This window comes from Schistocerca cancellata, chromosome 5, assembly GCF_023864275.1.
Source record: "Schistocerca cancellata isolate TAMUIC-IGC-003103 chromosome 5, iqSchCanc2.1, whole genome shotgun sequence".
In the NCBI taxonomy this organism is placed as follows: domain Eukaryota; kingdom Metazoa; phylum Arthropoda; class Insecta; order Orthoptera; family Acrididae; genus Schistocerca; species Schistocerca cancellata.
In genome coordinates, this window is record NC_064630.1 from 1,184,779 (window position 1) to 1,212,713 (window position 27,935).

General features: G+C 45.5%; 1 protein-coding gene across 1 annotated transcript in view; it reads right to left on the bottom strand.

The window, feature by feature from the left end:
• Window positions 1-1,365: 1,365 nt before the first annotated feature.
• LOC126188109 (cytochrome P450 9e2-like) overlaps window positions 1,366-27,935 on the bottom strand; it is a 39,754-nt gene continuing 13,184 nt past the window's right edge. The window contains exons 5-8 of the mRNA XM_049929575.1: window positions 27,656-27,848; window positions 20,738-20,959; window positions 4,951-5,214; window positions 1,366-3,534 (exon numbers count right to left, since the gene is read on the bottom strand). Coding sequence (XP_049785532.1) covers window positions 3,368-3,534; window positions 4,951-5,214; window positions 20,738-20,959; window positions 27,656-27,848 — 846 coding nt within the window. The 3' untranslated portion in view covers window positions 1,366-3,367. The remainder of the gene's footprint in view (window positions 3,535-4,950; window positions 5,215-20,737; window positions 20,960-27,655; window positions 27,849-27,935) is intronic.

The window sequence follows — 27,935 nt, forward strand, 5'->3', positions numbered from 1 at the left end:
GTACGGAGGTGGGTCACTCCTGGGCCGGAAGTTCCTCATTTATTCAGTGACTCCCTCCTTGTCGATGTCTCCACAGCCAGCCTCTGCAAAGCCATGTGTCGTATTCGTCATGGAACGACGTCCATTTCGGTCTCTTGACGAGATGAGATTTTCACCTGCAAGACTAAGCCAACTGTAACGTGTCTACGGCAAAGTGAGTGGCGCTTTCTCCCCTCGCCCCTCCTCCCCTACCACAAAATGCATAACAGCACACTCTTTAGTGTTTGGAGAATTTTTATTCGACTTTTGCAGACGATGGTAAACAATCCAGTGGTCCTCTGTTCAAACCTCAGCAAGTCATGGGATTTCTTTGCTGTCGCTTATCGCTTCTTTCACTTACGGTTGCAACTTACATATGTGAATAATGACAAGATACGCCGTGTCCCGAAGTCCACTTTAAAATGTAACTTCCCCAATAAGTGAAAGGAAAGATAACGACCTCCAGTTGGATCTTACCCAGTAACGTACTGTGGTCTTCAAATCTTGTTGTACGTCTCTTCTTTCACTCCGGCAAGCTACACGGAAAGTATAAATAGTATGTTAGTAGACTGTTCTTTCTCTTCCTTATGATGGTCTTAATTTTCTGGTCACCTTTAAATATCCGATTTTTTCACTTTTAAGATATTGAAACGAAAATAAGATTTCAGATAAATGTCCTTGATGTAAATAGGTATCTGAATGAGCAACAGGTTGGCAGAAGTGCTATGCAACCTTTAGACTATAAAGCGTTGTTGTTAACCAAAAATGTAATGAATAAATTGCATATATAACAACTATATGGTAGTTTATTTGGGGGTAATGTACGACTGTGTCACGCATTCAGCTCCATACACTTACCATACCTGGATACAGTTAAGAACAAATATCTGTCTCCGGAATTTAAAGCGTCTACAATAAAGGCAGACGCTTCGCACTTGGACACTCATCTGTCTGAAAGTGCTTGGATTCAATTCTCCAGCTTATTAGGCGATGACGAGTGTTGCAATCCCACAGCAGTTTTCACAGTATGCGTATTACTTATTATTCATTCCTAGGTCCTGGCTACAGCTGCGTACTTTCTCACAGCGATATGCTGGGGTCCACAACAGAATACGACGAATTCCCTTCTGCGAATCAGAAAGTTGATACAGAAACATCTTCATCTTGAAAGTAATGCTTCCAGAATTCAGTATAGAAAGAACATGTTCTGCTCCCACTGAGTTATGAAAAACGGAGCTCCATAATATGGTGGAAATCTTAATATCAAGCCTTGGAGAAGTAATCTTTCCAGGGCAAAGATATTGTAGAACTGAAACGGATAGTAAAGGGATGTTCAAAAGATCGGTGTTCAACAAATTACAAAAACATTTTATTAAAAATATAGTGTACAACAAATAATTCATCAGTATATCTTTAAATCACAGAAAAAAGATGACTGTTCATAGGTTGCAAAAGTTCCACTTACAGGCAAATAGTGTTAATTATCCTCACTTACTGGTGACTTGCAGGATGAGTCTGTTGAAATGTATGTGAACACTGATTTAACTCATTAGTATGTTTTGCTTTCAACAAAGCACTTAAAGCAAGTAGATACATTCAAGAGATCTGAAAGTAACATCACAATCGATGTATCGGAGATCATGTTCTGCAGTAAACAACCAGCAGAACAGATGCACAACAACATCCTCTTTCCCTCTTTGAGGCAACAATAATTAACTGTTCTCGAAAACGTTTTAGTGAGTGTAATTGAACTACTGCACAAGTTTATTTACACCTGAAAAAATTCCAATATAACGTGTTCTTAACTATCTAAAGTAACATTGTTATTTCCATAAGCAAGGTAACATTTTCAAGCAGTTCTGGGGCCTTACATTACAGGAACTATATGAAGAGACGCAAATGTCACGTTGAAGGCAATGTGAAGAATTAGCAACATATAATCTGGTGTGAATGATTTACTTGGAGCGATAATTGAATGCAGACTTCATAATTATTGCGTTATTTTAATATGGTAATGAAATACACATGCTGTAAATTTTAATTCATTACCGAAGTTGAATATAAAGAACCGACTACGTAATGCGACACTGCACTATTTTCTTCTCCGTAAAAGAGCTTGCAAGGATGCTGCCCAAAGCCAACGTCCTGGTTTCTATTTTAGCCTTGCTGCGATGCCTTGTCCTGTGTTTTGTGTGTGGCATTTGTCTCCACTGTTAAAGTAAGACGCGATAACATAACGAAACAAATCGCTATTTATAGGGCGGGACACAGTGGCGAGGACTGGTTTCCGTAATTAAATGGCGCAGCGTATTTCTCCACGTAGCATGACACAGCAGTGTTTCTTTTTGTCGACCAGAAGCAGGAACTTCATCTTAATACTTTCTTTTGAACCATCACATGTTTTTCTCGTGGTGCCTACGTCAAGCGAGAAGTCTCCTTGACTACATCAGCTTTTGTTTTAGGTCAAAGCGGAAGCGCAGCTTTATAACCAGCGTCTAACACTATACTGTATCCCCTAACGGATCCTCAAGAAGAAAAATGTTAAAACTCCTAGAACACCTACTTGACGTGTATCATAGAAAAAGACGAGAAAGCCATTTCTGCGACTATTACGCCAAAGATAATGAGCGGTAAAATGTAACTGGCTGCTTACAGTCACGGTTAACATACGGGTAAGCTATTAATCAAATACTTTACAGTATCTCACCTGAACCAACAAAATTGTACACAAGATAACAATCATCTTAGAGAGAATACCACCATCCTCTTGGCTAATGTACCAAGATGTTGCAGGACATCAAGACTACAGCCTTTAAATTGCTCGATAGTTGTGCGTGAAGGAAAATAAGCTATAGTGACTTCGCTGTTAAATATGCGTAGTTCGGTATTCAGTATCACCCTACGAATCTCGTGCATCCCGTGCCTCCTACTGCTTTCTGTGTCTGCGAAAAACCTATCCATCCTCATGATATCCGTAAGTGCCACCACTAAACAGGTCACAAATTTCAAGCGCTTCTAAAGAAGTATTTGCTTCATTTCTCAGTGGATTTCCATTTGTAGAGGACGTGTAGAGTGCCATTAAAGGCAGTGGAGCAGCACGAACATTCTAGAATTAGACACATCTAAACATTTTCGGAAACACTGTGTGGTGTTATTTAAGGCTGTAATACTCATTAATTCATACTCAAAGTACGAAGGAGCGGAAGCGCTTAATTTCATCTTCGCTGTAGTACATCATGATGCATTTTGGTTATTGACTTCCAGGACAAATTTGTCTTTCAGTTGCACCACAACTTCTCGAAGTTGGCACATCTCTTCTTGGTAGTTCCTCCAGCTCTGTAGAAACAGTTCAGGATCTGCGTCGAACTCCAAGCCAGGAACCGCCCTTGATAGCGAGGAAGATACTGTCAGGTTTGATCTCGAGGGGCACCGGTGTCTTGGAGACCAACTGGAAACTGAAGCGGGAGAGGAAGTACACCAGCAGCACCTTCATCTCCATCGTCGCGAACCTCTGGCCTGGAACAACAGAACTTCCATAAGAAATGCCACCATCAGTTTACTCTTTTCTCTGCAGTTCTTTTTCTCTTTGTCGCATTTGAAGGTCCACCGACAGAAAAAGAACGGTTCTTGAACTAATTTCGAATTTGCTTGACGAAATGATGTAACTGGTAAAGTAAAGTGGGCTTGAATGTGAGATGAAAAATCTTCTTAAAGAATCTGTGGGAAGTTTTATTTTACTGGAAGACACAAAATTGTATGCTACTGCATCGATGGATTTGCTTTATGGTCCTCATCATCGAAGCTGTTAGCATCCATGTGTAGTTGTAACTGTGAATACTGAACAGCAACACAACAGGATTTTTTCAACAGCATAATGATCCCATTCCTTAGAAGAGTGCCGAAATATACATCAAAAGGTTGAAATAGAAATGAAGACGTTAGACAAGTACTAAAAATATTCGGTCTGATTGAGGAGATAATGAAATACTGGAACGAAAAACAGTAACGTCTAACACAATTTTGCGAAAATAGAATTCCAAAGACGCTGTTGAACTACAAGGATAGCTGGAGAGAGATGGTTGAACCAAGACTTTCAAATGCGGAACAAACGGGAAAAGGTTTATCGATTCATGCTGGTGATGTGCCTATTTCTTATAGGTGCTCTTTTTTGAAGAAATTCCTGGGTGCATTACGCGTTGTCTCTCTCGTCACTTGAGGATATCAGCGTACGCCATTCATTGCCGGTCATGATCTTTTCGGTCGTACAAGGGCTGTAGTGTGGGAAAGTACAAAGTTACATGGGCGCACCGACCTCCAGATCTTTGAAATGTTACACTCACAGGTCAACGTCATTCACACTGTCCTAATTTCTATTATTTCCGTTGTGAGAGGGGTTCGTTCGGCCATGACTTCATTTTTATGGATGACAGTGTGCGACAACAGCGTGTGGAGGAGTTCTTGCAATGAGAGGGTATCCAGCGAATGGACTGGTCTGCCTACTCCACCGGCCTGAATCCCATCGAGCACGTGTTTGATGCATTGGCGAGACGTATTTCAGCACGTCCACGTGCACCAGCGACCATCCAGAGGATGCCAACCCCGCTGGTGGTGGAGTTCAGCGCCCCACCACGAGAACTCCCCATCAAGCTTGTGGTCAGCGTGGGAGGGTGTTGTAGAGCATGCACTCCCGCCCGTGGTGGTCACACACCCACGTCCCGCCCTTTGTAATATCCAGAGGCCCATCACGAGTCGCGGTGAGTACGGCGCGATTGCTATGTTAATTGGAACTGACACATCAAGCGGAAGTTACTTTTGTCTTTAAATTATGCGCACCACTGTAGTTGTGAATATAATGAACAACGGAGTTCCTTCTTGTCAAAATAACAGAACAGAAAAGCGACATAACACGAGAAAATGGGGATAAATACTTACCAATGCAGATGCGAGGTCCAGATCCAAATGGGCAGTACGTGAAAGGTTTGATGAGGTGTTTGTTCTCTGGGCTGAAGCGTTCCGGGTCGAAACGCTCCGGTTCCGTGTAGTATTTCGGGTCGAAATGGATGGCGCGGATGGGTAGCCATATGACGTCACCAGGTCGGAGGTCGATCCCCGGGCAGGTCTCAGTCGCCGGCAGTCGGTAGGGCCGCACACACTGCCGGTCCAGAGCAGAGAGCGGCGGGTACATGCGCAGGGTCTCTGTGAACAGTGAGTGGTCACACTGGCAGTTAGTGATCTGAAACGAAAAAATACTGATAGGACACTAGCTGATATATTTGTGTTTGTTCACTATGGGTCTCTTACTGTAGCGGCTAGTATTCAGATCTTCGGATATATATGAATGCTTAATACTGTGGCTAGCGCAGGACTTGGATGTAGACACACACTCACTAGGAGCATAGCACAGTACCAACCTGTCACTGACGTCGGTCGTGGAGGACAGACGTCTGGGATTGGATGTCAGTGAGATAAACATTTTCAAATAGTGACAAATATATACACTTTGTGATCAAAAGTATCCGGACACATGGCTGGAAATGACTTACAAGTTCGTTGCGTCCTTCATCGGTAATGGAATTCAGTATGTTGTAGGCCCACTCTTAACCTTGATCACACCTTCCACTGTCGCAGGCATACGTTCAGTCAGGTGCTGGAAAGTTTCTTGGGGAATGGCTGCCCATTCTTCACGGAGTGCTGCACTCAGGGGAGGTATGGATGTCGGTCGGTGACACCTGGCACGAAGTCGGCTTTGCAGAACATCCCAAAGGTGTTATAACATTCAGGTGAGAACTCTGTGCAGACCAGTCCAGTAGAGGGATGTTATTGTCGTGTAAGCACTCCGCCACAGGTCGTGCATTATGAACAGGTGCTCGATCGGCATGAGAGATGCAATCGCCATCCCCGAATTTCTCTTCAACAGTGGGAAGGTAGAAGGTGCTTAATACACCAATGTAGACCTCTGGTGTGATAGTTCCACGCAAAACAACAAGGGGTGCAAGCCCCCTCCATGAAAAACACGACAACACCGTAACGCCACCGCCTCCGAATTTTAATGTTGGCACAACACACGCTGGCAGATGACGTTCACCGGACATTTGTCATACCCACACCTTGACATCGGATCGCCACATTGTGTACCGTGATTCGTCACTCCACACAACATTTTTCCACAATTCAGTCGTCCAATGTTTACGCTCCTTACACCAAGCGAGGCGTCGTTTGGCATTTACCGGCGTGATGCGTAGCTTATGAGCAGCCGCTCGACCATGAAATCCAAGTTTTCTCACATTCCCCCTAACTGTCGTAGTACTTGCAGTAGATGCTGATGCAGGTTGGTGTAATGGTCTGGATGGATGTCTGCCTATTACACATTACGTCCCTCTTCAAATGTCTGCGGTCTTAGTCAGTCAACAGACGAGGTCGGCCTGTACGCTTTTGTGCTGTACGTGTCCCTTCATGTTTCCACTTCCCTGTCACATCGGAAACAGTGAACCTAGGGATGTTTAGGAGTGTGGAAATAACTGGTACAAGGCTATGACACAAGTGACTCCCAGTCACCTGACCACGTTCGAAGTCCGTGAGTTCCACGGAGCGCCCCACTGTGCTGTCTCACGATGTCTAATGACTACTGAGGCTGCTGATATGGAGTACCTGGCAGTGGGTGGCGGCACAATGCACCTAGTATGAAAAACGTATGTTTATGGTTGTGTCCGGGTACTTTTGATCACAAAGTGTATGTATCTTGTAAACTTTATGAATTTATTCAAATGGCTCTGAGTACTATGGGACTTAACATCTATGGTCATCAGTCCCCTCGAGCATGACTAGGAAGTGTAAATTTTAAGTGTAGTTGTGGCAACTTTTACGGTGGTATAATGATGCGTGATGCAATAACATTCAGTGTCCCAGATAGCAGAATACGGGAACAGATCTTAAAATACTCTGATCCATCACTTCCCCAAGTATTGCAAATCTTATCGCAATAGGATTCGGGTGCCATTCCGGCCGATAAGTCTGACGAGGCCCCCATTTGTCGCCATTTGTCGGTTCGAGTCGGCCCTCGTTCGCGACCGCCCCAAGCAGCCACAGCAACGAGCGCGCACACAGCCGCCAGACATGTAGACGGGCCTGTGAACTTAGTGAAATCCTTCCCTTGTTCGCCATAAAAGACAGGATCGTGCATTACGTAACGCAACATGTTACAAGTGTGGAGAAACCGGCCATGTCCAAGCAATTTGTTTGTAACCGCACAAAAACGCCAATTTTACGGCTCCCAGAAAAAACTTGCTCGTGCACCTTGCAGTCAACACTGTGTTTTCAAAACCTACAACAGGTTCTGACAAAACTAAGACTAAGGTTGTGCCTCCTCCTCGTCCTATTGCTGTGCAACGACGTTCTAACAAAGTGTTTGTCTCATTACGAATTGCTGGCCGTCGTGTGACCTTTCAGCTAGAAACAGGTGCTTCAGTAACTTTGCTTAATCGTGCCTCGAACAAACAGTAAGGCTCACCACACCTTTCGAAATCTAGCAAGCACTGCAATGTTTACAACGGACAGAAAATTCCAGTGCTTGGACAGGGTAGTTTGCCTGGTACTTACAAATCTCACAGTAGGATGGTGACTTTTACTGTGTTGAAATCAAGAGACAGTGGGAACACGTTCTGTTTAGATGCCTTTTGTGGTGTCACCGCCAGACACCACACTTGCTAGGTGGTAGCTTAAATCGGCCGCGGTCCATTAGTACAGGTCGGACCCGCGTGTCGCCACTGTCAGTACTTGCAGACCTAGCGCCACCACATGGCAGGTCTAGAAAGGCGGACTAGCACTCGCCCAGTTGTACGACGACTTTGCTAGCGACTATACTGACGAAGCCTTACTCTCATTTGCCGAGAGACAGTTAGAATAGCCTTCAGCTAAGTTAATGGCTACGACCTAGCAAGGCGCCATTTGTAACATTGCATGTATCTTAATGAGTCTCACTTGTATCATCAAGATTGCTGTATACCAAAGGATGCATAAAAGTTAAGTGTTCTAGTAGCTACGTTCTTTTCTTTATCGCATTCACTAATTATACCGTTCCAGAAATCACGCCAGTCGGCGTGTGTGTACGCGTGCCTTTCTATCGGCTACCCGTCACTGTGGACTGGCTGCCTTGACAGTCCACAACATTGGCGACGAGTCTTAAAAGAGACTTTAGCGTTCGTATTGTATTAATTTGCTTGTGACATGGCTTCGCCACATTCTCCAGATGTACTGTCCGAATTTTATCGCTTGCAGAATCAGCAGACGCAGGCGTTATTGGATGCCCTTGGACAGCTCGTCCAGGGTCAACGTGCGCTGCAAAACTATGCGGCCGCCGCCGCTTCATCGCTACCGCAGCCACAACATGCAGTTGCACCGCAGTTTCGCCAGTTTGACCACAATCAGGAAACGTGGACCGAGTGGTCCCGCCAGTTTGGATTTCATCTCGCCGCCTACAGAATTCAAGGTAACGAGCGGCAGCCTCACTTATTGTCTTGTGTCGGCGTGCAAACGTACCGTGTGATAGTGAAATTGTTTCCCCGACGCGACGTAGCAACTCTGTCCTACGAAGAAATTGTGTCGGCTTTAGATGCCTATTTCAAAGAAACAGTCAATGTAGTTGCAAAAAGGTATACGTTCTTTCGTACAAAACGTACGGCCGGTCAAACTAATCGGGAGTGGGTTGCAACTTTGCAAGGCCTTACTAGGGATTGCGCATTTGAATGTGACTGTGGCCTTCCTTATTCAGATACAATGGTGCGTGATGCCATAGCACAGAACGTTTCTGATGTTCGCATAAGGGAACAGATTTTGAAACTCGTCAATCCCTCCCTTCAACAAGTGATAGACATACTGGATAGGCAAGACACACTTGACTTTGCTCAGGAATCATTTGCAACTTCGCCAGCTGTGTGTCGCATTAACCGGCCCGCCGGGCGCGCTGATAGGAACTGTAAACAGCCTTCGCGCCCGTCCGCACCACTACGTGTCCCGCGAAAGCAAGCGAATGCAGTGCTGAAATCATGCCCGCGGTGTGCCACTAGACATTCGCGTGAGAATTGCCCGTCACGCCAAGCTATTTGCTTTTTCTGTAATAAGAAGGGACATGTTCAAAGTGTTTGCCAGAAAAAGCTTAGATCGGACACTACCACCCATTCCAGGCCCTTTGCTTCGCGCCGGACTCAAACCAAGGACACTCAGGCTCGGGAACCTTCGCCCATGGACATTCATGTAGTTAATGCCACTGCGCCCAGTGTTCCTCTCTCTAACTGTGACTGTGTTTGTCCCACAAAACGTGTGCGTCGACGTCGACGGCAATCCCGTCACGTCGCACGTGATTCTGTCCCAGTGTCTGTTCAAGTTGCACAAAACAGTCGCTCTTGTCGTCAGCATGACAATAAACTTTTTGTAGATTTGGACTTTGCCGGACAAGTGATACCATTCCAGCTCGATACTGGAGCTGCAGTTTCATTGCTCAATCACGCTACGTACAAACAACTGGGCGCACCGCCGTTGCGTGCCGCAAAAGTTCAGCTCACTAGTTATTCAGGACAGCATCTCCCTGTGTTAGGACAGTGCAGCCTTCTTGCAACATATAAGGGACAAACAAAACTTGTGTCATTTTACGTTCTTCGTTCTTCTGCTGCAGTGAACTTGTTTGGTTTAGATTTATTTCAATTGTTTAACTTGTCAATAGTGAATCAGGTCCTATCAGTGAACCAGACTGTGCCTTCAGCCAGTGTTTCTCGTCTATGTGAGGAATTTGCAGACATTTTTGCACCGGGCCTTGGTTGCGCTAAGAACTATGAAGCACATTTGGAACTAAAAGTCAACGCGCAACCGAAATTTTTCAGAGCGCGCAATGTTCCCCACGCATTGCGTGATGAGGTCGCAAGAACATTAAACGATTTAGAATCTCAAGGTGTAATTGAACGTGTGCAGGCTTCTCTCTGGGCCTCACCCTTAGTAATTTTGCAAAAACCTTCCGGAAAATTGAGACTTTGCGTGGACTTCAAAGCAACAGTGAATCCACAACTAGTGACTGCTACTTTTCCTTTGCCCCGCCCGGAAGATCTTTTTGACAAACTGTGCCCGGGAAAATATTTTTCAAAGTTGGACCTAGCAGATGCGTACTTGCAAATACCGGTGGACGACGAATCCCAGCGCGTATTGGTGGTTAACACGCATCTTGGATTGTACCGATTCAAAAGACTGCCATTCGGGTGTGCCTCCGCCCCTGCATTGTTTCAGCAATGTTTTCAAACTATTTGTGCATCGGTCCCTACTGCAGCAAACTATCTGGACGATATAGTGATCTCCGGAAAGACAGAAGCGGAACATTTACAAAATCTCCGAACATTATTTCAGGTCTTGCGACAGAATGGTCTTCGCTTGAGGAAGGACAAATGTGCGTTTTTTGCTCGTGACTTGCCATATTTGGGACATGTCATAAATGCCCAAGGCATACATCCGAGTCCAGAGCACCTCCGTGCCATACAGGACTTGCCTTCGCCGCAAAATGTGAAGCAGCTACAGAGTGTGTTGGGAAAAATTGACTATTATCATAAATTTCTTCCTCATGCCTCTTCCATTTCAGCTCCGCTTCATCGCTTACGCCGTAAAGGTGTTCCGTTCGTCTGGTCGACGGAATGCGAACGCGCCTTTCGCCAATTGAAATCGGCGTTGCTTTCAAATACTTGCCTTACGCCATTCGATCCCCAGAAACCCCTTTTGTTGATGGTAGATGCCTCGGATTTCGGGATCGGTGCTGTGCTTGCGCACAAAGATGGTTCGCATGATCGCCCTATTGCCTTTGCGTCCAAATTGCTCTCGTCAGCGCAAAGAAATTATTCCCAGATAGTGAAAGAAGCTTTGGCTCTCGTGTTTGGTGTTACAAAGTTTCACGATTTCTTGTATGGTCGTCACTTTACCATCATCACAGACCACAAACCTTTGACATCGCTTTTTCATCCAAACAAGCCTGTACCTCCTCGTACAGCGCAGAAATTCATTCGCTGGTCTATTTTCCTATCGCAGTACCGCTACGATATCCTGTATCGGTCCACTGCTAAGCATGGAAACGCAGATGCGTTGTCCCGTTTGCCTGTTGCTGAGGATAAAGCATTCGATTCTTCCGAACTTGTTTGCATGTTCATTGATGCGGAAACTGATGACGTGGTCGAATCGTTTCCGATTGATTTTCGTCGCGTAGCTACTGCCACAGCTGCTGACCCTGTCCTTGCTACCGTTTTGCGTTTTGTTGCTACGACAATGGCCCACAATTCATGTCCGCAGAATTTCAGTCATTCTGCAAGGCCAATGGTATTCAACATCTGACATCCGCGCCGTTTTCGCCTCAGTCAAACGGTGCCGCTGAACGTTTGGTCCGGACTTTCAAGTCACAGATGTTGAAGTTGAAAGAGTCGCATTCTCGGGAGGACGCGTTGTTGCTCTTTTTGTCTTCGTATCGCTCTCAGCCCCGCGATGGTCGCTCGCCGGCTGAGTTGCTTCACGGTCGTCCTCATCGAACCTTGATGTCTTTGCTGCATCCGCCGCATCAGGTTCCTGTGCAGCGGCAGACTCCTGCTTTTGCTCCTGGCGACGTGGTATTCTATCGCAACTATCGCGGTTCACGGCGTTGGCTCGCAGGGCGCATTCTTCGCTGCCTCGGCCGCGCGATGTATTTGGTATTGGGGGCCTCTGGTGAGGTGCGTCGGCATCTCAATCAGCTGCGCCTCTGTCGTCGCCTGGGTTCTGCCGCTCCCCGTCTGCTTTCAGCGACGGAGCCGTCCGGTCAGCGCCCTGGGGACCCATCTACTGGCTCGCCTCATCCCCAGGTGTTACCGACGATGCCTTCCATTTTGCCTCATGGCGTCGCGCAGCCGCCGTCGCCGCCGCAGCCGCCGCTGGCGCAGCCCGCAGAGGATGCTTCGCTGCAGCCGACATCCGCCTCCCTGGGTCACGCGCCGCGATCGCTTCCCGTGACCAGCTGTCGTCCGCCCTGGACCTCTTGCCCGCTCCGGACCACATGGCGTCATCGCGCGTCGGATACCCCGACGCAATGGAGGTCGAGCCTTCGGCCCCTCCTGTCTCATTACGGGCGCATACGCCGCATGTTGACGTGCACCCTGGAGTAGGTTTCCAGGCGTTTCCTAGCTCCCCTCGGACCGAATGGCCGGGTGCGGGTGGCACAGCCTCGCCTGTTGTTAGGCTCCCCACCTCATCGCATACGTCAACATGGGGCCCTCCTCACGGCGGGCGGAAGCCTTATAACACGACCGTTCGCCGATTTGCGGGGGAGGAATGTGGTGTCACCGCCAGACACCACACTTGCTAGGTGGTAGCTTAAATCGGCCGCGGTCCATTAGTACAGGTCGGACCCGCGTGTCGCCACTGTCAGTACTTGCAGACCTAGCGCCACCACATGGCAGGTCTAGAAAGGCGGACTAGCACTCGCCCCAGTTGTACGACGACTTTGCTAGCGACTATACTGACGAAGCCTTACTCTCATTTGCCGAGAGACAGTTAGAATAGCCTTCAGCTAAGTTAATGGCTACGACCTAGCAAGGCGCCATTTGTAACATTGCATGTATCTTAATGAGTCTCACTTGTATCATCAAGATTGCTGTATACCCAAAGGATGCATAAAAGTTAAGTGTTCTAGTAGCTACGTTCTTTTCTTTATCGCATTCACTAATTATCCCGTTCCAGAAATCACGCCAGTCGGCGTGTGTGTACGCGTGCCTTTCTATCGGCTACCCGTCACTGTGGACTGGCTGCCTTGACAGTCCACAACACCTTTGATTTGTTTGGCCTTGGCATACAAGACACTGTACTTTCAGTGACTGCTTTTACTCCAAAAGACAGAGTAACTAGCTTGCTTAAAGAACTTCCTCAAATATTTTCAGAAGGAATGGGAAAAGTTAATGACATTGTAGCGCATCCTACATTGAATGACAATCCACAGCGTAAGTCTTTCCAGGCCATCCGCGTTCCAATTGCTTTAAGAGACAAGTAGTCAGTGAATTGAAAGAATTGCAAGATTATGGTGAAACTGCTCCCATTCAAGCTAGTCAATGGGCAAGTCCTCTACTTTGGTTGCCTAAGCCTTCTAGTCGCATTCGCATTTGTGTTGACTTCAAGAATACAGTCTACCTAGAAACAAATTGACACTTATGCACTACCTCGTCCTGAGGTACTCATGGACAGGCTTGGTGAAGGCGTTACTTTTATAAGACAGATTTGCGTGATGACTACTTGCAAATTCGATTTGATGAAGAATCACAGATAGTGTTTGTTGAAAATTCACACTTAGGAGTGTGCAGGTGTTTGCGTTTGCCATTCGGCAGTGCTTTCGCACCCTCCATTTTTCAGTGTTATTTGCAACAGCTGACTGCAAAAGCGCCATTTTGTTCAAACTCTCTCTCTCTCTCTCTCTCTCTCTCTCTCTCTCTCTCTCTCTCTCCCCTTGTGCCCGTGTCCCGCACATTCGCAAGGTCGGCATGGTTACCGTCTGATCTGGCAAGGTTAATTTAAGTGTGGCCGGATGCCCTTCCTGTCGCCATCCCGGTGGATGAGACGACGATGACGACAACACGACGCGATGACGAGGACAACACAACACCCAGTATGTCAGCGGAGAAAAATCCCCGACGCAGGCGGGAATCGAACCCGGGCCCCTTGGCGCGGCATTCGGTCGCGCTGACCACTCAGCTATCGGGGCGGACGCCATTTTGTTCAAACTACCTTGACGATATTGTCGTCTCAGGTAGTACGCCAGAGGAACACACTGGGAATTTGCGGACCCTTCTTCGAGTGTCGTCTCGAAAAGTATGACATTTTTCACTCTGAACTTCAGTGCTTGGATCATGTGATAAAGCGTCACGGAGTGGCCGCGCGGCCTGGGGCGCCATGTCACGGACTGCGCGGCCCCTCCCGCCGGAGGTTCGAGTCCTCCCTCGGGCACGGGTGTGTGTGTGTTGTCCTTAGCATAAGTTAGTTTAAGTAGTGTGTAAGCCTAGGGACGATGAACTCAGCAGTCTGGTCCCATAGGAATTCACACACGCACACACATGTGATAAACAGTCTCACTTGCTTGCAATCCGTGACCCTTCTGTTCCTCGCAGCAATGTGTCTGAACTGCAGTCAGTACTAGGCAAGATGACATACTACATTCGGTTCATACCGAATGCTGCGCAGATCGCGGACACATTGCATCGCTTTCATCGGGAAAATGTGTCTTCAGTGTGGACCAAAAAGTGCCAAGAAGCATTTCAGAAACTCAAAAATGCCTTGCTTAGTGACTGTTGTTTAGTGCAATTCGACCTGCCAAGCTAGCAGTTTTGCAAGTGGACGCTTCTTCCTACGGAATCAGCGCTGTGCTTTCGCACAGAGTTGGTGCACAAGACAGACCCATTGCTTTTGCCTCAAAGTTGTTAACTCAGTGCAATTATTGTCAAACAGAAAAAGAGGCTCTCGCTATTGTTTATGGTGTGACCAAATTCCATCACTATTTGTGTGGTCACAAGTTATTTTTAGTGACAAAAATGGCTCTGAGCACTATGGGACTTAACTTCTGAGGTGATCAGTCCCCTGGAACGTAGAACTATTTAAACCTAAGTAACCTAAAGACGTCACAAACCTCCATGCCCAAGGCAGGATTCCAACCTACGACCGTAGCGGTCGCGCGGTTCCAGACTGAGGCACCTAGAACCGCTCGGTCATAACGGCCTGCCTTTTAGTGACAGATCACAACCTTTTTCAGTCATTGTTTCATCGATAAAAGCCGTTTCCTATACGCAGTGCTCAATAAATGCAACGTAGTGCTTTCTTGCTCAAAATGGCTCTGAGCACTATAGGACTGAACATCTGTGGTCATCAGTCCCCTAGAACTTAGAACTACTTAAACCTAACTAACCTAAGGACATCACACACATCCATGCCCGAGGCAGGATTCGAACCTGCGACCGTAGCAGTCGCGCGGTTCCGGACTGAGCGCCTTAACCGCGAGACCACCGCGGCCGGCTCTTTCTTGCTTTCACAGAATCAGTATGAAATTGTGTACAGACCTACGCCAAAGCATGGCATTGCAGACACCCTATCTCGCCTTCCGATTGTCCCACACTCTGGTTTCGACGCATCTGCCGCCTCTTGTTGCCAAATCGATGCGCAGGACTCTGAATTGCTGGACTCTTTTCCCTGGCACTGCAGAAGAATTGCACAGGCCGTGGAAGCAGACACAGATCTCAAGATTTTGTTGCATTACATTCGCACGTCTTGGCGTCGTGCATTGAAGATTATCTAGAAGTCAATTGTGCGTCGAAATTTTGCGCATCAGCATAACCTTTCAGTTCAACATGGTGTGATTGTAGTTCAAAAGGACAGTGGACCATCGTGTGTACTTATTCCCAATGTGCTGCGAAAGGATGTATTGCGATTGTTCCACCGAGGACACGGGGAGTGGTTCGCAACAAACAGTTAACGCGACGGCTCCGAACTTGGCAGGGCATGGACGCCCATTCTGAACAGATGACACCGCAGAGTCCCGCATGCGCGGAAGACCAATCCGCTCCGCCACAGACATTTGCAGCTTGGCGTAAGACTCAATCGCCGTGGCAACGAGTGTACAATGACTTTGCAGGACCATTTTGGAGCACACGTCGGCTCATAGTGGTAGACTCTTTTACCAGTTTCCCATTTGCGGTGCCTATGGTTCCTACCACATCACGTAGCACAATTCAATCGTTGACCTATATATTTTGCATAGAAGGTTTGCCAGAAGTACTTGTGTTGGACAACGGACCACAGTTCACCTCACTTGATTTTGAACAGTGCCGGCCGCTGTGGCCTAGCGGTTCTGGGCGCTTCAGTCCGGAACCAAGCTGCTGCTACGGTCGCGGGTTCGAATCCTGCCTCGGGCATGGATGTGTGTGATGTCCTTAGGTCAGTTATGTTTAAGTAGGTCTAAGTCTAGGGGACTGATGACCTCAGATGTGAAGTCAGTGGTTGCATCAATGACTACAAGTGTAATAAGAAATGCCAAGAAAGGAAGGAAAATATATTTGCTTAACAAGAGTGATAGGGCACAAATCGCAGAATATCTGAGTGACCACCATCAAACGTTCATTTCTGAGGAAGAGGATGTGGAACAAAAATGGAAAAAATTCAGAAACATCGTCCAGTACGCCTTAGATAAGTTCGTACCGACTAAGGTCCAAAGCGAGGGGAAAGATCCACCGTGGTATAACAATCATGTACGAAAGGTACTACGGAAACAAAGAAAGCTTCATCATAGGTTTAAGAGTAGTCGAATCATAGCTGATAAGGAAAAGCTGAACGAAGCGAAAAAGAGCGTAAAGAGAGCAATGAGAGAAGCATTCAACGAATTCGAACATAAAACATTGGCAAACAATCTAAACAAGAACCCTAAAAAGTTTTGGTCATATGTAAAATCGGTAAGCGGATCTAAATCCCCTATTCAGTCACTCGTTGACCACGATGGCACCGAAACAGAGGACGACCGAAGAAAGGCAGAAATACTGAATTCAGTGTTCCGAAACTGTTTCACTGCGGAAAATCGTAACACGGTCCCTGACTTCAGCCGTCGCACGGACGCCAAAATGGAAAATATTGAAATAAACGATATCGGAATTGAAAAACAACTGCTATCACTTAGTAGCGGAAAAGCATCCGGACCAGACGAGATACCCTTAAGATTCTACAGTGATTATGCTAAAGAACTTGCCCCCTTTCTATCAGCAATTTATCGTAGATCGCTGGAAGAACGTAAAGTACCTAGCGACTGGAAGAAAGCGCAAGTCGTTCCCATTTTCAAGAAGGGTCATAAATCAGATGCGAATAATTATAGGCCTATTTCGCTTACGTCAATCTGTTGTAGAATAATGGAACATGTTTTGTGTTCTCGTATTATGACGTTCTTAGATAATACAAATCTCCTTCATCATAACCAACATGGATTCCGCAAACAGAGATCATGTGAAACTCAGCTCGCCCTATTTGCCCAAGAAATTCACAGTGCCGTAGACACTGGCGAGCAGATTGATGCCGTATTCCTGGACTTCAGGAAGGCATTTGATACGGTTCCGCACTTACGTTTAATGAAAAAAATACGAGCTTACGGAATATCGGACCAGGTTTGTGATTGGATTCAGGATTTCCTAGAAGAAAGAACTCAACATGTCATTCTTAACGGTTCAAAATCTGCAGATGTAGAGGTAATTTCGGGAGTATCGCAAGGAAGCGTGATAGGACCTTTATTGTTTACAATATACATAAATGACTTAGTTGACAACATCGGTAGCTCCGTGAGGCTATTTGCAGATGACACGGTTGTCTACAAGAAAGTAGCAACATCAGAAGACTCGTACGTACTCCAGGAAGACCTGCAGAGGATTAATGCATGGTGCGACAGCTGGCAGCTTTCCCTAAACGTAGATAAATGTAATATAATGCGCATACATAGGGGCAGAAATCCATTCCAGTACGATTATGCCATAGGTGGTAAATCATTGGAAGCGGTAACGACCGTAAAATACTTGGGAGTTACTATCCGGAGCGATCTGAAGTGGAATGATCACATAAAACAAATAGTGGGAAAAGCAGGCGCCAGGTTGAGATTCATAGGAAGAATTCTAAGAAAATGTGACTCATCGACGAAAGAAGTAGCTTACAAAACGCTTGTTCGTCCGATTCTTGAGTATTGCTCATCAGTATGGGACCCTTACCAGGTTGGATTAATAGAAGAGATAGACATGATCCAGCGAAAAGCAGCGCGATTCGTCATGGGGACATTTAGTCAGCGCGAGAGCGTTACGGAGATGCTGAACAAGCTCCAGTGGCGGACACTTCAAGAAAGGCGTTACGCAATACGGAGAGGTTTATTATCGAAATTACGAGAGAGCACATTCCGGGAAGAGATGGGCAACATATTACTACCGCCCACATATATCTCGCGTAATGATCACAACGAAAAGATCCGAGAAATTAGAGCAAATACGGAGACTTACAAGCAGTCGTTCTTCCCACGCACAATTCGTGAATGGAACAGGGAAGGGGGGATCAGATAGTGGTACAATAAGTACCCTCCGCCACACACCGTAAGGTGGCTCGCGGAGTATAGATGTAGATGTAGATGTAGATGAAGTCCCATAGTGCTTAGAGCCATTTTGATTTTGAACAGTTTTGTGAACGAAATGGTATTGGTCATCTAACAAGCGCTCCGTTTCACGCCCACTCAGTGGAGAAGCAGAACGCTTTGTACGCACTTTCAAACAACCGACGGTGGAGCTTCTCACCAGCCACACTCAGGAACAGGCGCTGGAACTCTCTCACGCCTGCTGTCGCTCCCACCCACGAGGCGGACCATCACCGGCGGCACCTCTGCGTGGCCGCCGCCATCGGACGCTGCCACCCTCGCTCCACCCAATGCGGCGTCTGGCGCCGCCAATGGTACGCGAGTATTAGTTTCGCGCCGACCGATCTGGTTCTTTTCAAGGTTTACGGCAACCGTGGGCGCTGGGAGGGAGGCGTGATCCAGGAACGCATTGCCTGTCTCATGTACTAGATTGCAGGTCCAGACGGTTTGCCGCGCCGCCACCAGAACCAGATTCGTGCGCGTCATTTGCCCCGTGGTTCTGCTGCTTTCCTCCTCCCAGATTCACCGCCTCACGGGTCAGCGCGGCCTCTGCAGCAGGCCGCTGGTGACACCAGGGCAGCCCAGCAGGAGCAGATTCTATAAAGACCCGAACTGCCATGTCTGAAACAGGTTCAGAGACTGATTTCTCTGTTAACGGTTTAATGTTTTAAATATTTGGCGTTAACCATCTAACGCCTTTGCGGTTGAAGGCGGAAACCTTAATTATGTTCGTTTTATTAGTTTGGGATTAATTACCCACAGGTTAGAGAAACAGTTAAAACCAAAACTGTTTAAAGTTTGTTGAAAGGGGCTAAATTCTCTCGTTATCAAACACTGGAAGACTATAGTGTGTGTAATTTGTGTTGCATTATACGAAAACTTAGTTTTTCACGAATGTCAATTTTCATGACGACATATGTCCATGATGGACAATGTGTGAAGTACTCATCATTGGTTTCCCTCCTACATGACGAAAGATGTCCTCTTCAAAGTGGAGAGTGCGGTGCTTTCATGCAGTGCCACAGTAAACCCTTCCAGTTACGAACGTACCTGTTTCTCGTAACCATTGTTGATGTCGGACGAAACTGATAAGTGATGTCATAAGTACAAGGGACACTGACGACAGGGCCCTTTTCTTAGTTTATGGGTACCTTGAAGCGGGCTCCTTATCAAAACTGTACCTCTACAGCCCTGTACAGGAGTTTTGAAACAGTATGTAGATACGTTGAAGACGATCCGTGTCGGCTGTCATCCTATTGGTCCTCCTCCAGAGATCGTACCCTTTCGGACTCGTGACAGGGTCGCGAGGTGGCGTGCACGATCGACCGAGCGAACGTGTGGAGTGGGGGGCAGCGACAGTGTGTGGCTGGCAGAGGACACGAGAGCCAACCTTGGCGGCGAATACTGTCGCGATGAAAATGTCCACTCGAGTCGGCGCTGGCTGCATTGAGCGTGTTTGAGGACGGACTGCGTAGCGAAGAAGTTTGGTGGTCGTCAGCTGATACTTATTGTTGGGAAGCCTTCGTGAGCTTCCAGCAGGTAGCTGCAGAAAGTCAGCACCGTAGGCACGGTGTCGAAGCCGGCGAAGAAGAATATCATCGCCTGGACTGCCGCATCTTCGTCGGTGATCTACGTTTCCGATACTGTTGGACACAGACCTAAACTGACGTTATGAGGTGAAATCATTGTACTTACGTCATTCGTTGGAGAGATATTTTCTGCTCTCCGTGTTGCAAGTGTGATGAACCTGAGACAGATTACGGTTAGATTCTCAATCACCAAACTCTTTCTACAATTTATCTTGTTGTTCGCCGCTGCGAAACTTGTTGTGCCATTTTGACTGTAGTAATACGTATTGGTGTCTAATGGCGTCAATATTCTGGTTTACCGTTGAAACCTTAAGGCTTACTGTATATTATTTCTCAATCTTAGTGTTTAGTCTGTTTCAGAAAGCACTGTGTGTCACACAATCGATGCACCAATGTATGGTCAGTCAGTCAGCTCGTCCTGCGTCTATCAAAGACGTTTAATTGTTGTAACTCTAATGTATCGTTTTACGCCTTTTCTTGAAGTAATCTTGTATGAGTGTGACTTTAGTTGCTTGTTTTAAATGTCAGGGGTTTGAGTGTCATTCGCTTTCTGCTTGGAGGCAGAGATAATTTGTTTAACGTGTTTTGAAGCTAATATGATATTGTTTTATCTAATATTATTCTAAGTGGACTACTTTGGGTTCGGTAGGGCAGGACTATGTATTTCAGGAGTTTAAATCGTAGCCGACCCACTCCCATGTCCTGAAAGTAGCGCTTTAACACACCCGGCTATCCATGCGGATCACTGTCAAACCCTACAATGGAGACTGATCGTATGGGACTCCCTTGTGTAGCTGCTTTAACCGTTATTACAGTTTGGATAAACATAATCAATGTTTCTTCCTTTCAGTAACGTACGCAGAACAGGACACAGCACCAACATAAAAACAGCCAGTGAAAGAGTGTACTCCCGACAATACAGTCGATACCCATTTCAGCGAGGAGGGTTCCAGCTTACCAGAAAGTACCATGTCGAGGTACTGGCAGCCCATGACCTGCTCGTAGCTGGGCTGCCCCCCGCTCTTCTGCATCAGCTGGTCCACCTCGCGCTGCAGCCGCCTCTGGACGTCCTCGTGAGCCGCCAGCAGGTAGCTGCAGAAGGTCAACACCGTGGACACGGTGTCGAAGCCGGCGAAGAAGAATATCATCGCCTGGGCTGCCACATCTTCATCGGTGAGGCCTGCCATCATGCAGAGAAGGTGAGCACTATTCCAAAGAACACATAAATTGTGAAAAAACAGAAATTTCTGCTCTGCCGGTATCTGGATTACCTAGTTGTACCGAGTGTGGCAGCAAAACGCTAATGTAAAAGGGGGAGAAAACCGGTAAGTGCGAGTAGAATTCGCGCACCGAGCGTCCCGTACACAGCTACTGTATGTATACAGGGTGGTCCACTGATACTGACCGGGCCAAGTATCTCACGAAATAAGCATCAAACGAAAAAAATACAAAGAACGAAACTCTTCTAGCTTGAAGGGGGAAACCAGATGGCGCTATGGTTGGCCCGCTAGATGGCGCTGCCATAGGTCAGACGGATATCAACTCCGTCTTCTTCAATAGGAACCCCCATTTTTATTACATATCCGTGTAGTACCTAAATAAATATGAAAGTTTTAGTTGGACCACTTTTTTCGCTTTGTGACAGATGGCGCTGTAACAGTCGCAAACGTATAAGTGCGCGGTATCACGTTACATTACTCGTGTTGAAATAGACCGTTTACCAATTGCGGAAAAGGTCGATATCATGTTGATTTATGCCTACTGTGATCAAAATACCCAACAGGGGTGTGCTATGTATGCTGCTCGGCATCCTGGACGACATCATCCAAGTGTCCGGACCGTTCGCCGGATAGTTACGTTATTTATGGAAACAGGAAGTGTTCAGCCACATGTGAAACGTCAGCCACGACCTGCAACAAATGATGATGCCCAAGTAGGTGTTATAGCTGCTGTCGCCGCTAATCCGCACATCAGTTGCAGACAAACTGCATTTCATTGGCAGGACACTTAGAAGATACAACAAGTCCACTAAAGAGACAGCTTACACTACACTCGTTCGTCCTCTGTTAGAATATAGCTGCGCGGTGTGGGATCCTTACCAGGTGGGATTCACGAAGGACATCGAAAGCGTGCAAAAAAGGGCAGCTCCTTTTGTATTATCACGTTTTAGGGGAGAGAGTGTGGCAGATATGATACGCGAGTTGGGATGGAAATCATTAAATCAAATAAGTTTTTCGTCGCGGCGAGATCTATTTACGAAATTTCAGTCACCAACTTTCTTTTCCGAATCCGAAAATATTTTGCTGAGCCCAACCTACATAGGTAGGAATGATCATCAAAATAAAATAAGAGAAATCAGAGCTCGAACAGAAAGGTTTAGGTGTTCGTTTTTCCCGCGCGCTGTTCGGGAGTGGAATGGTAAAGAGATAGTATGATTGTGGTTCGATGAACCCTCTGCCAAGCACTTAAATGTGAATTGCAGAGTAATCATGTAGATGTAGAGAATCGGGAATCTCAAATACGTCGGTGTTGAAAATGCTACAGCAAAATCGATTGCACCCGTACCATATTTCTATGCACCAGGAATTGCATGGCGACGGCTTTGAACGTCGTGTACAATTCTACCACGGGGCACAAGAGAAACTACGGGACGATGACAGATTTTTTGCACGCATTCTATTTAGCGACGAAGCGTCATTTACCAACAGCGGTAACGTAAACCGGCATAATATGCACTATTGGGCAACGGAAAATCCACGATGGCTGCGACAAGTGGAACATCAACGACCTTGGCGGGTTAATGTATGGTGCGGCATTATGAGAGGAAGGATAATTGGCCCCCATTTTATCGATGGCTGTCTAAATGGTGCAATGTATGCTGATTTCCTACGTAATGTTCTACCGATGTTACTACAAGATGTTTCACTGCATGACAGAATGGCGATGTACGTCCAACATGATGGATGTCCGGCACATAGCTCACGTGCGGTTGAAGCGGTACTGAACAGCATATTTCATGACAGGTGGATTAGTCGTCGAAACACCATACCATGGCCCGCACGTTCACCGGATCTGACGTCCCTGATTTCTTTCTGTGGGGAAAGTTGAAGGATATTTGCTATCGTGATCCACCGACAACGCCTGTGCATCTGCAAACATTACGGAAGGCGAACTACTTGCTGTTGAGAGGAATGTCGTTACACGTATTGCTAAATGCATTGAGGTTGACGGACATCATTTTGAGCATTTGTTGCATTAATGTGGTATTTACAGGTAATCACGCTGTAACAGCATGCGTTCTCAGAAATGATAAGTTCACAAAGGTACATGTATCGCATTGGAACAACCGAAATAAAATTTTCAAACGTACCTACGTTCTGTATTTTAATTTAAAAAACCTACGTTACCGACTGTTCGTCTAAAATTGTGAGCCGTATGTTTTTGACTATTACAGCGGCATCTATCACAAAGCGAAATGAGTGGCCCAACTAAAACATCCAAATTTCTTTACGTACTACACGAATATGTAATAAAAAATGGGGGTTCCTATTTAAAAAAAACGCAGTTTATATCCGTTTGACCTATGGCAGCGCCATCTAGCGGGCCAACCATAGCGCCATCTGGTTTCCCCCTTCAAGCTAGACAAGTTTCGTTCTTTGTAGTTTTTTCGTTTGACGCTTATTTCGTGAGATATTTGGCCCGGTCACGATCAATGGACCACCCTGTGTATATATAGTTCATCCGTCCCGGAAATCGAGAATTTCGACGATTTTTTCCTTTTATCGACATCGACGCTAGCGCGATATCAAAATCTGTCACACAAATAGCAGTGTATTTTGATTGTATTCACTTAGAAGCTTCAATGTTTTACTCCGCAAAGAGACCATTGACCTTAGTCCAAAGTTGTGTGTTGAATCAATGACTCAAAAATTAGAAATTTCAGAGAAAATCTTCAGCAGTTAGACTGGGATGAGGTGTACAAGGACCCGATACTAATTTAAAATATAACTTATTTCATGATACACTTATAAGAGAATTTGAAAACTGTTTCCCCAAGAAAGCAGTTAAATCTAATTATAAGAAACGATGCAAAAAACCTTGGCTTACTAAAGGAATAAAAATATCTTGTAACCACAAAAGGGAACTGTATCTAACAACAAGAAAGAGTAATGACCCAGAAACAGCCAAATATTATAACAACTACTGTGCTACATTAAGAAAGGTTATTAAAAAGTCCAGAAGCATGTGCATCATGTCTGAGATTAAAACTTCTGATAACAAAATCAAAGCAATTTAGAATATTATTACAAGGGAGACAGGGCAACCAAGAGTACAGGATGACGGCATTACCATCAAAGCGAATGGAAACTTGACAAACAACAAGCCGGAAGTTGAAAACATTTTGAATAATTATTTTTTAAATGTTGTAGAGAAAATAGGATCTAAATGTTCATTAGAAGAAGCAAGGCAGTTGATGGTTCAAATGGTTCAAATGGCTCTGAGCACTATGGGACTCAACACCTTAGGTCATAAGTCCCCTAGAACTTAGAACTACTTAAACCTAACTAACCTAAGGACATCACACACACCCATGCCCGAGGCAGGATTCGAACCTGCGACCGTAGCAGTCCCGCGGTTCCGGACTGCAGCGCCAGAACCGCTAGACAACCGCGGCCGGCAAGGCAGTTGATGGAAGAGGCCTTACCCACACCATTTGATACAACTGAAATTCCACCCACCTCTCCATCTGAAATTAGGAAGACAAAAAACTCTCCCAAAAATAAAAGCTCACATGGGATTGATGGCATTTCCAGCAGGATAATAGAAGCTTGTTCCCAAGAAATAAGTGGGATTCTTAGCCACATATGTAATAGCTCTCTGAAGCAGGGTTTTTTCCCATGTAGACTGAAGTATGCCATTGTTATACCACTGCATAAAAAAGGGGTTACGTCTGATGTCAACAACTGCCGCCCAATCTCTCTTCTGACTGCCTTATCCAAAATTCTTGAAAAAGTAATGTATTGTAGAGTAGCTTCACACCTTTGTAAAAATAAAGTTTTAACAAAATGTCAGTTTGGTTTCCAGAAGGGTTTTTCAACGGAAAATGCTATATACGCTTTCACTAATGAAATATTAAATGCGCTGAGTAACCGGAAGTCACCCGTTGCGATTTTCTGTGATCTCTCAAAGGCTTTTGATTTTGTAAATCATGGAATACTTCTAGATAAGCTCAAGTACTGTGCTATGAATGGGACAGCGCTCAAATGGTTTAAATCATACGTAACTGGAAGAGAGCAGAAAGTTGAAATAGGTAGTTCACATAATATGCAAAAAAACTGGTGATTTCTCAAACTGGGGAACAATCAAGAATGGGGTGCCGTAAGGTTCGGTCTTGGGTCCTCTGCTGTTATTAATATATATTAATGACTTGCCATTCTATATACACGAAGACGCAAAGCTGGTACTTTTTGCCGATGAAACAAGTATAGCTATCACACCCGACAGACAAGAATTAACTGATGAAATTGTAAACTATGTTTTTCAGAAAATCATTAAGTGGTTTTCTGCAAGTGGGCTCTCATTAATCTTTGACAAAACACAGTATATACAGTTCCACACAGTAAATGGAATGACACCATTAATAAATATAGACTTTGATCAGAAATCGGTAGCTAAGGTAGAATATTCAAAATTTCTAGGTGTGTGCATTGATGAGGGGTTGACCTGGAAAAAACACACTGAAGATCTACTGAAACGTTTGAGTTCAGCTACTTACACTATTAGGGTGATTGCAAATTTTGGCGATATACATCTGAGTAAATTAGCTTACCACGCCTATTTTCATTCTCTGCTTTGGTATGGCATCATATTCTGGGGTAACTCATCATTGAGTAAAAGAGTGTTCATTGCACAAAAGCGTGTAATCAGAATAATTGCTGGAGCTCGTCCGAGATCATCCTGCAGACACTTATTTAAACAGAGATCTTCACTGTAGCCTCACAATATATATATTCACTTATGACATTTGTTACTAACAATCCGAACGAATTCAAAAGTAATAGCAATGTACATGGCTACAACACTAGGAGAAAGGATGATCTTCACTACTCAAGGTTAAATCTAACTTTGGCTCAGAAGGGAGTAACTTATGCTGCCACAAAAGTCTTTGGCCACTTACCTAATAGTATAAAAAGTCTGACAGATAGCCATATAGCATTTAAAAGGAAAATAAAAGAATTTCTTAATGGCAACTTCTTCAATTCATTAGATGAATTTTTGGATATAGTAAGTGGGTAATTTCCTAACATCCAAAAAAAAAAAGAAAAATTATTGAGTGTCATGTAATATTTTGTCTAATGTATTATCTTGTAAGGCACCTTTTATTAACCTGACACGTTCCACATCATTACGAAGTGTCGTATTCATGATCTATGGAACAAGTACTAATCTAATATAATGTAGTAGGTGACATAGATATCGACTTGGTATGTCAACCCTTTAGGAGACAAAGGGGTTTTAACAAACGGACAGTTACGCAGACGGATAACAAACGACAATATTTATTTCGTGTCATATAACTGAATTACAAATTAATAATTTTTGGATTTTTTTCCCTTTACTTTTACTGTGGAACCATACTTCTTGGCAAATTTCATGATTCTAGGTCAGCGGGAAGTGAGTTGGTATCAAAATATGTGACATATATGGCCGTATCTTCCTATTTCATTGAAGTAGGAGCCCAAATTTCTTACATCGTCGAGGGAGTCCTGTTTTTAATACGTAACACAGATTTCAACTTGATACGTCTAACCATTCCGGAGAAAAACGTGTTTTAATAGTCTTACAGAGGGACAACAAAGTAATCCTATAAGGTTCCGTTTTTACCGATTCTGGTAACTGATAAAACCGCGACCCTAATAATAATGACAAAGTATGTGGCGTGGAGACACATTGCTAGTCATCACAACTGCGACGCCAAGAATGTTAGCAAGCAGCTAAATATTACGTAATGAGATTTTCACTCTGCGGCGGAGCTCACAGCTTCAGTTCCGCAAGTACCTCCTCTCGTACCTTCGTGTGAGGTCGGGTCGTGAGTCGGGCTTGGGTAGCTCAGACGGCGGAGCAGTTGCCCGCGAAAGGCAAAGGTCCCGAGTTCGAGTCTCGGTCCGGCACACAGTTTTAATCGGCCAGGAATTTTCATATCAGGGCAGACTCCACTGCAGAGTGAAAATTTATTCATTGCGACGTCTCCTACAGACGAAAGTTGAAAATTAGATGGATTGATACGGTAAGAAATGAGGAGCCTCTCCGCAGAATCGGTGAGCACTACATGGAAAACACTGAAGAGCGGCAGGGAGAGAACGACAGGACATCCGAGACATCAGGAAGTAGCTTCCATAGTACTAGGGGGAGCTGTAGAGGGTAAAAGCTGTAGAGGAAGCAAGAGAGTGTACTGCATGCAGCAAATAATTGGGGGCGTGGATTGCAGCAGCTACTCTGAGATGAATAGGTTGGCGCAGGTGAGGAATCCGTTGCCGGCCGCATCAGACCAGTCGAAAGAACGACGACTCAGAAAAAAACTCATTTTAACTCTCTCTGTCGTCAGAAGAAACATGAACTTAGAAGATGCAACGTCTCGCGTGGGGATGTGGGAATAGTACCTCAAAGACGTGAGTGTGCAGTTAGTGGTGGTGTTCCTACCGCGGTACACTGTATCTGTTGCTGTAATTTCGATTCTGATAGGAAACTTTGCCTAAACCAGTTCACCTTCTTACGACAAAGCTAATTATGATCGTAAAGAACTGCAGCCAATGCCTTAGAATACTGCGTTTGTAACTAATGCGAAAAATGAAAAGTCACCAGTGAACAGTCTTACGCCTGCCCTTGTGTCCAGCCGTCCCGTCCTTCTCTCCTTCGTCCGCCGCCAGTTCGCCGCGTCGTGCCTGCATCAGCAGGTGGAGCATGTCGGGTCGAACTATTCCCTGCTTCTCTCTCGTCTCAATCGTCTCCCACACGACAGATTTAAAGTACTCTATCGCCTTCGTACTGACGAACGGTATGCCCAGCAACTGTCGCGAACAGGAAAAGTAAAACAATCGTTAAAACGGAGGTTACGATTATTCAGAGAAATTAGAAAAACTCTTCAATTTCGTGTG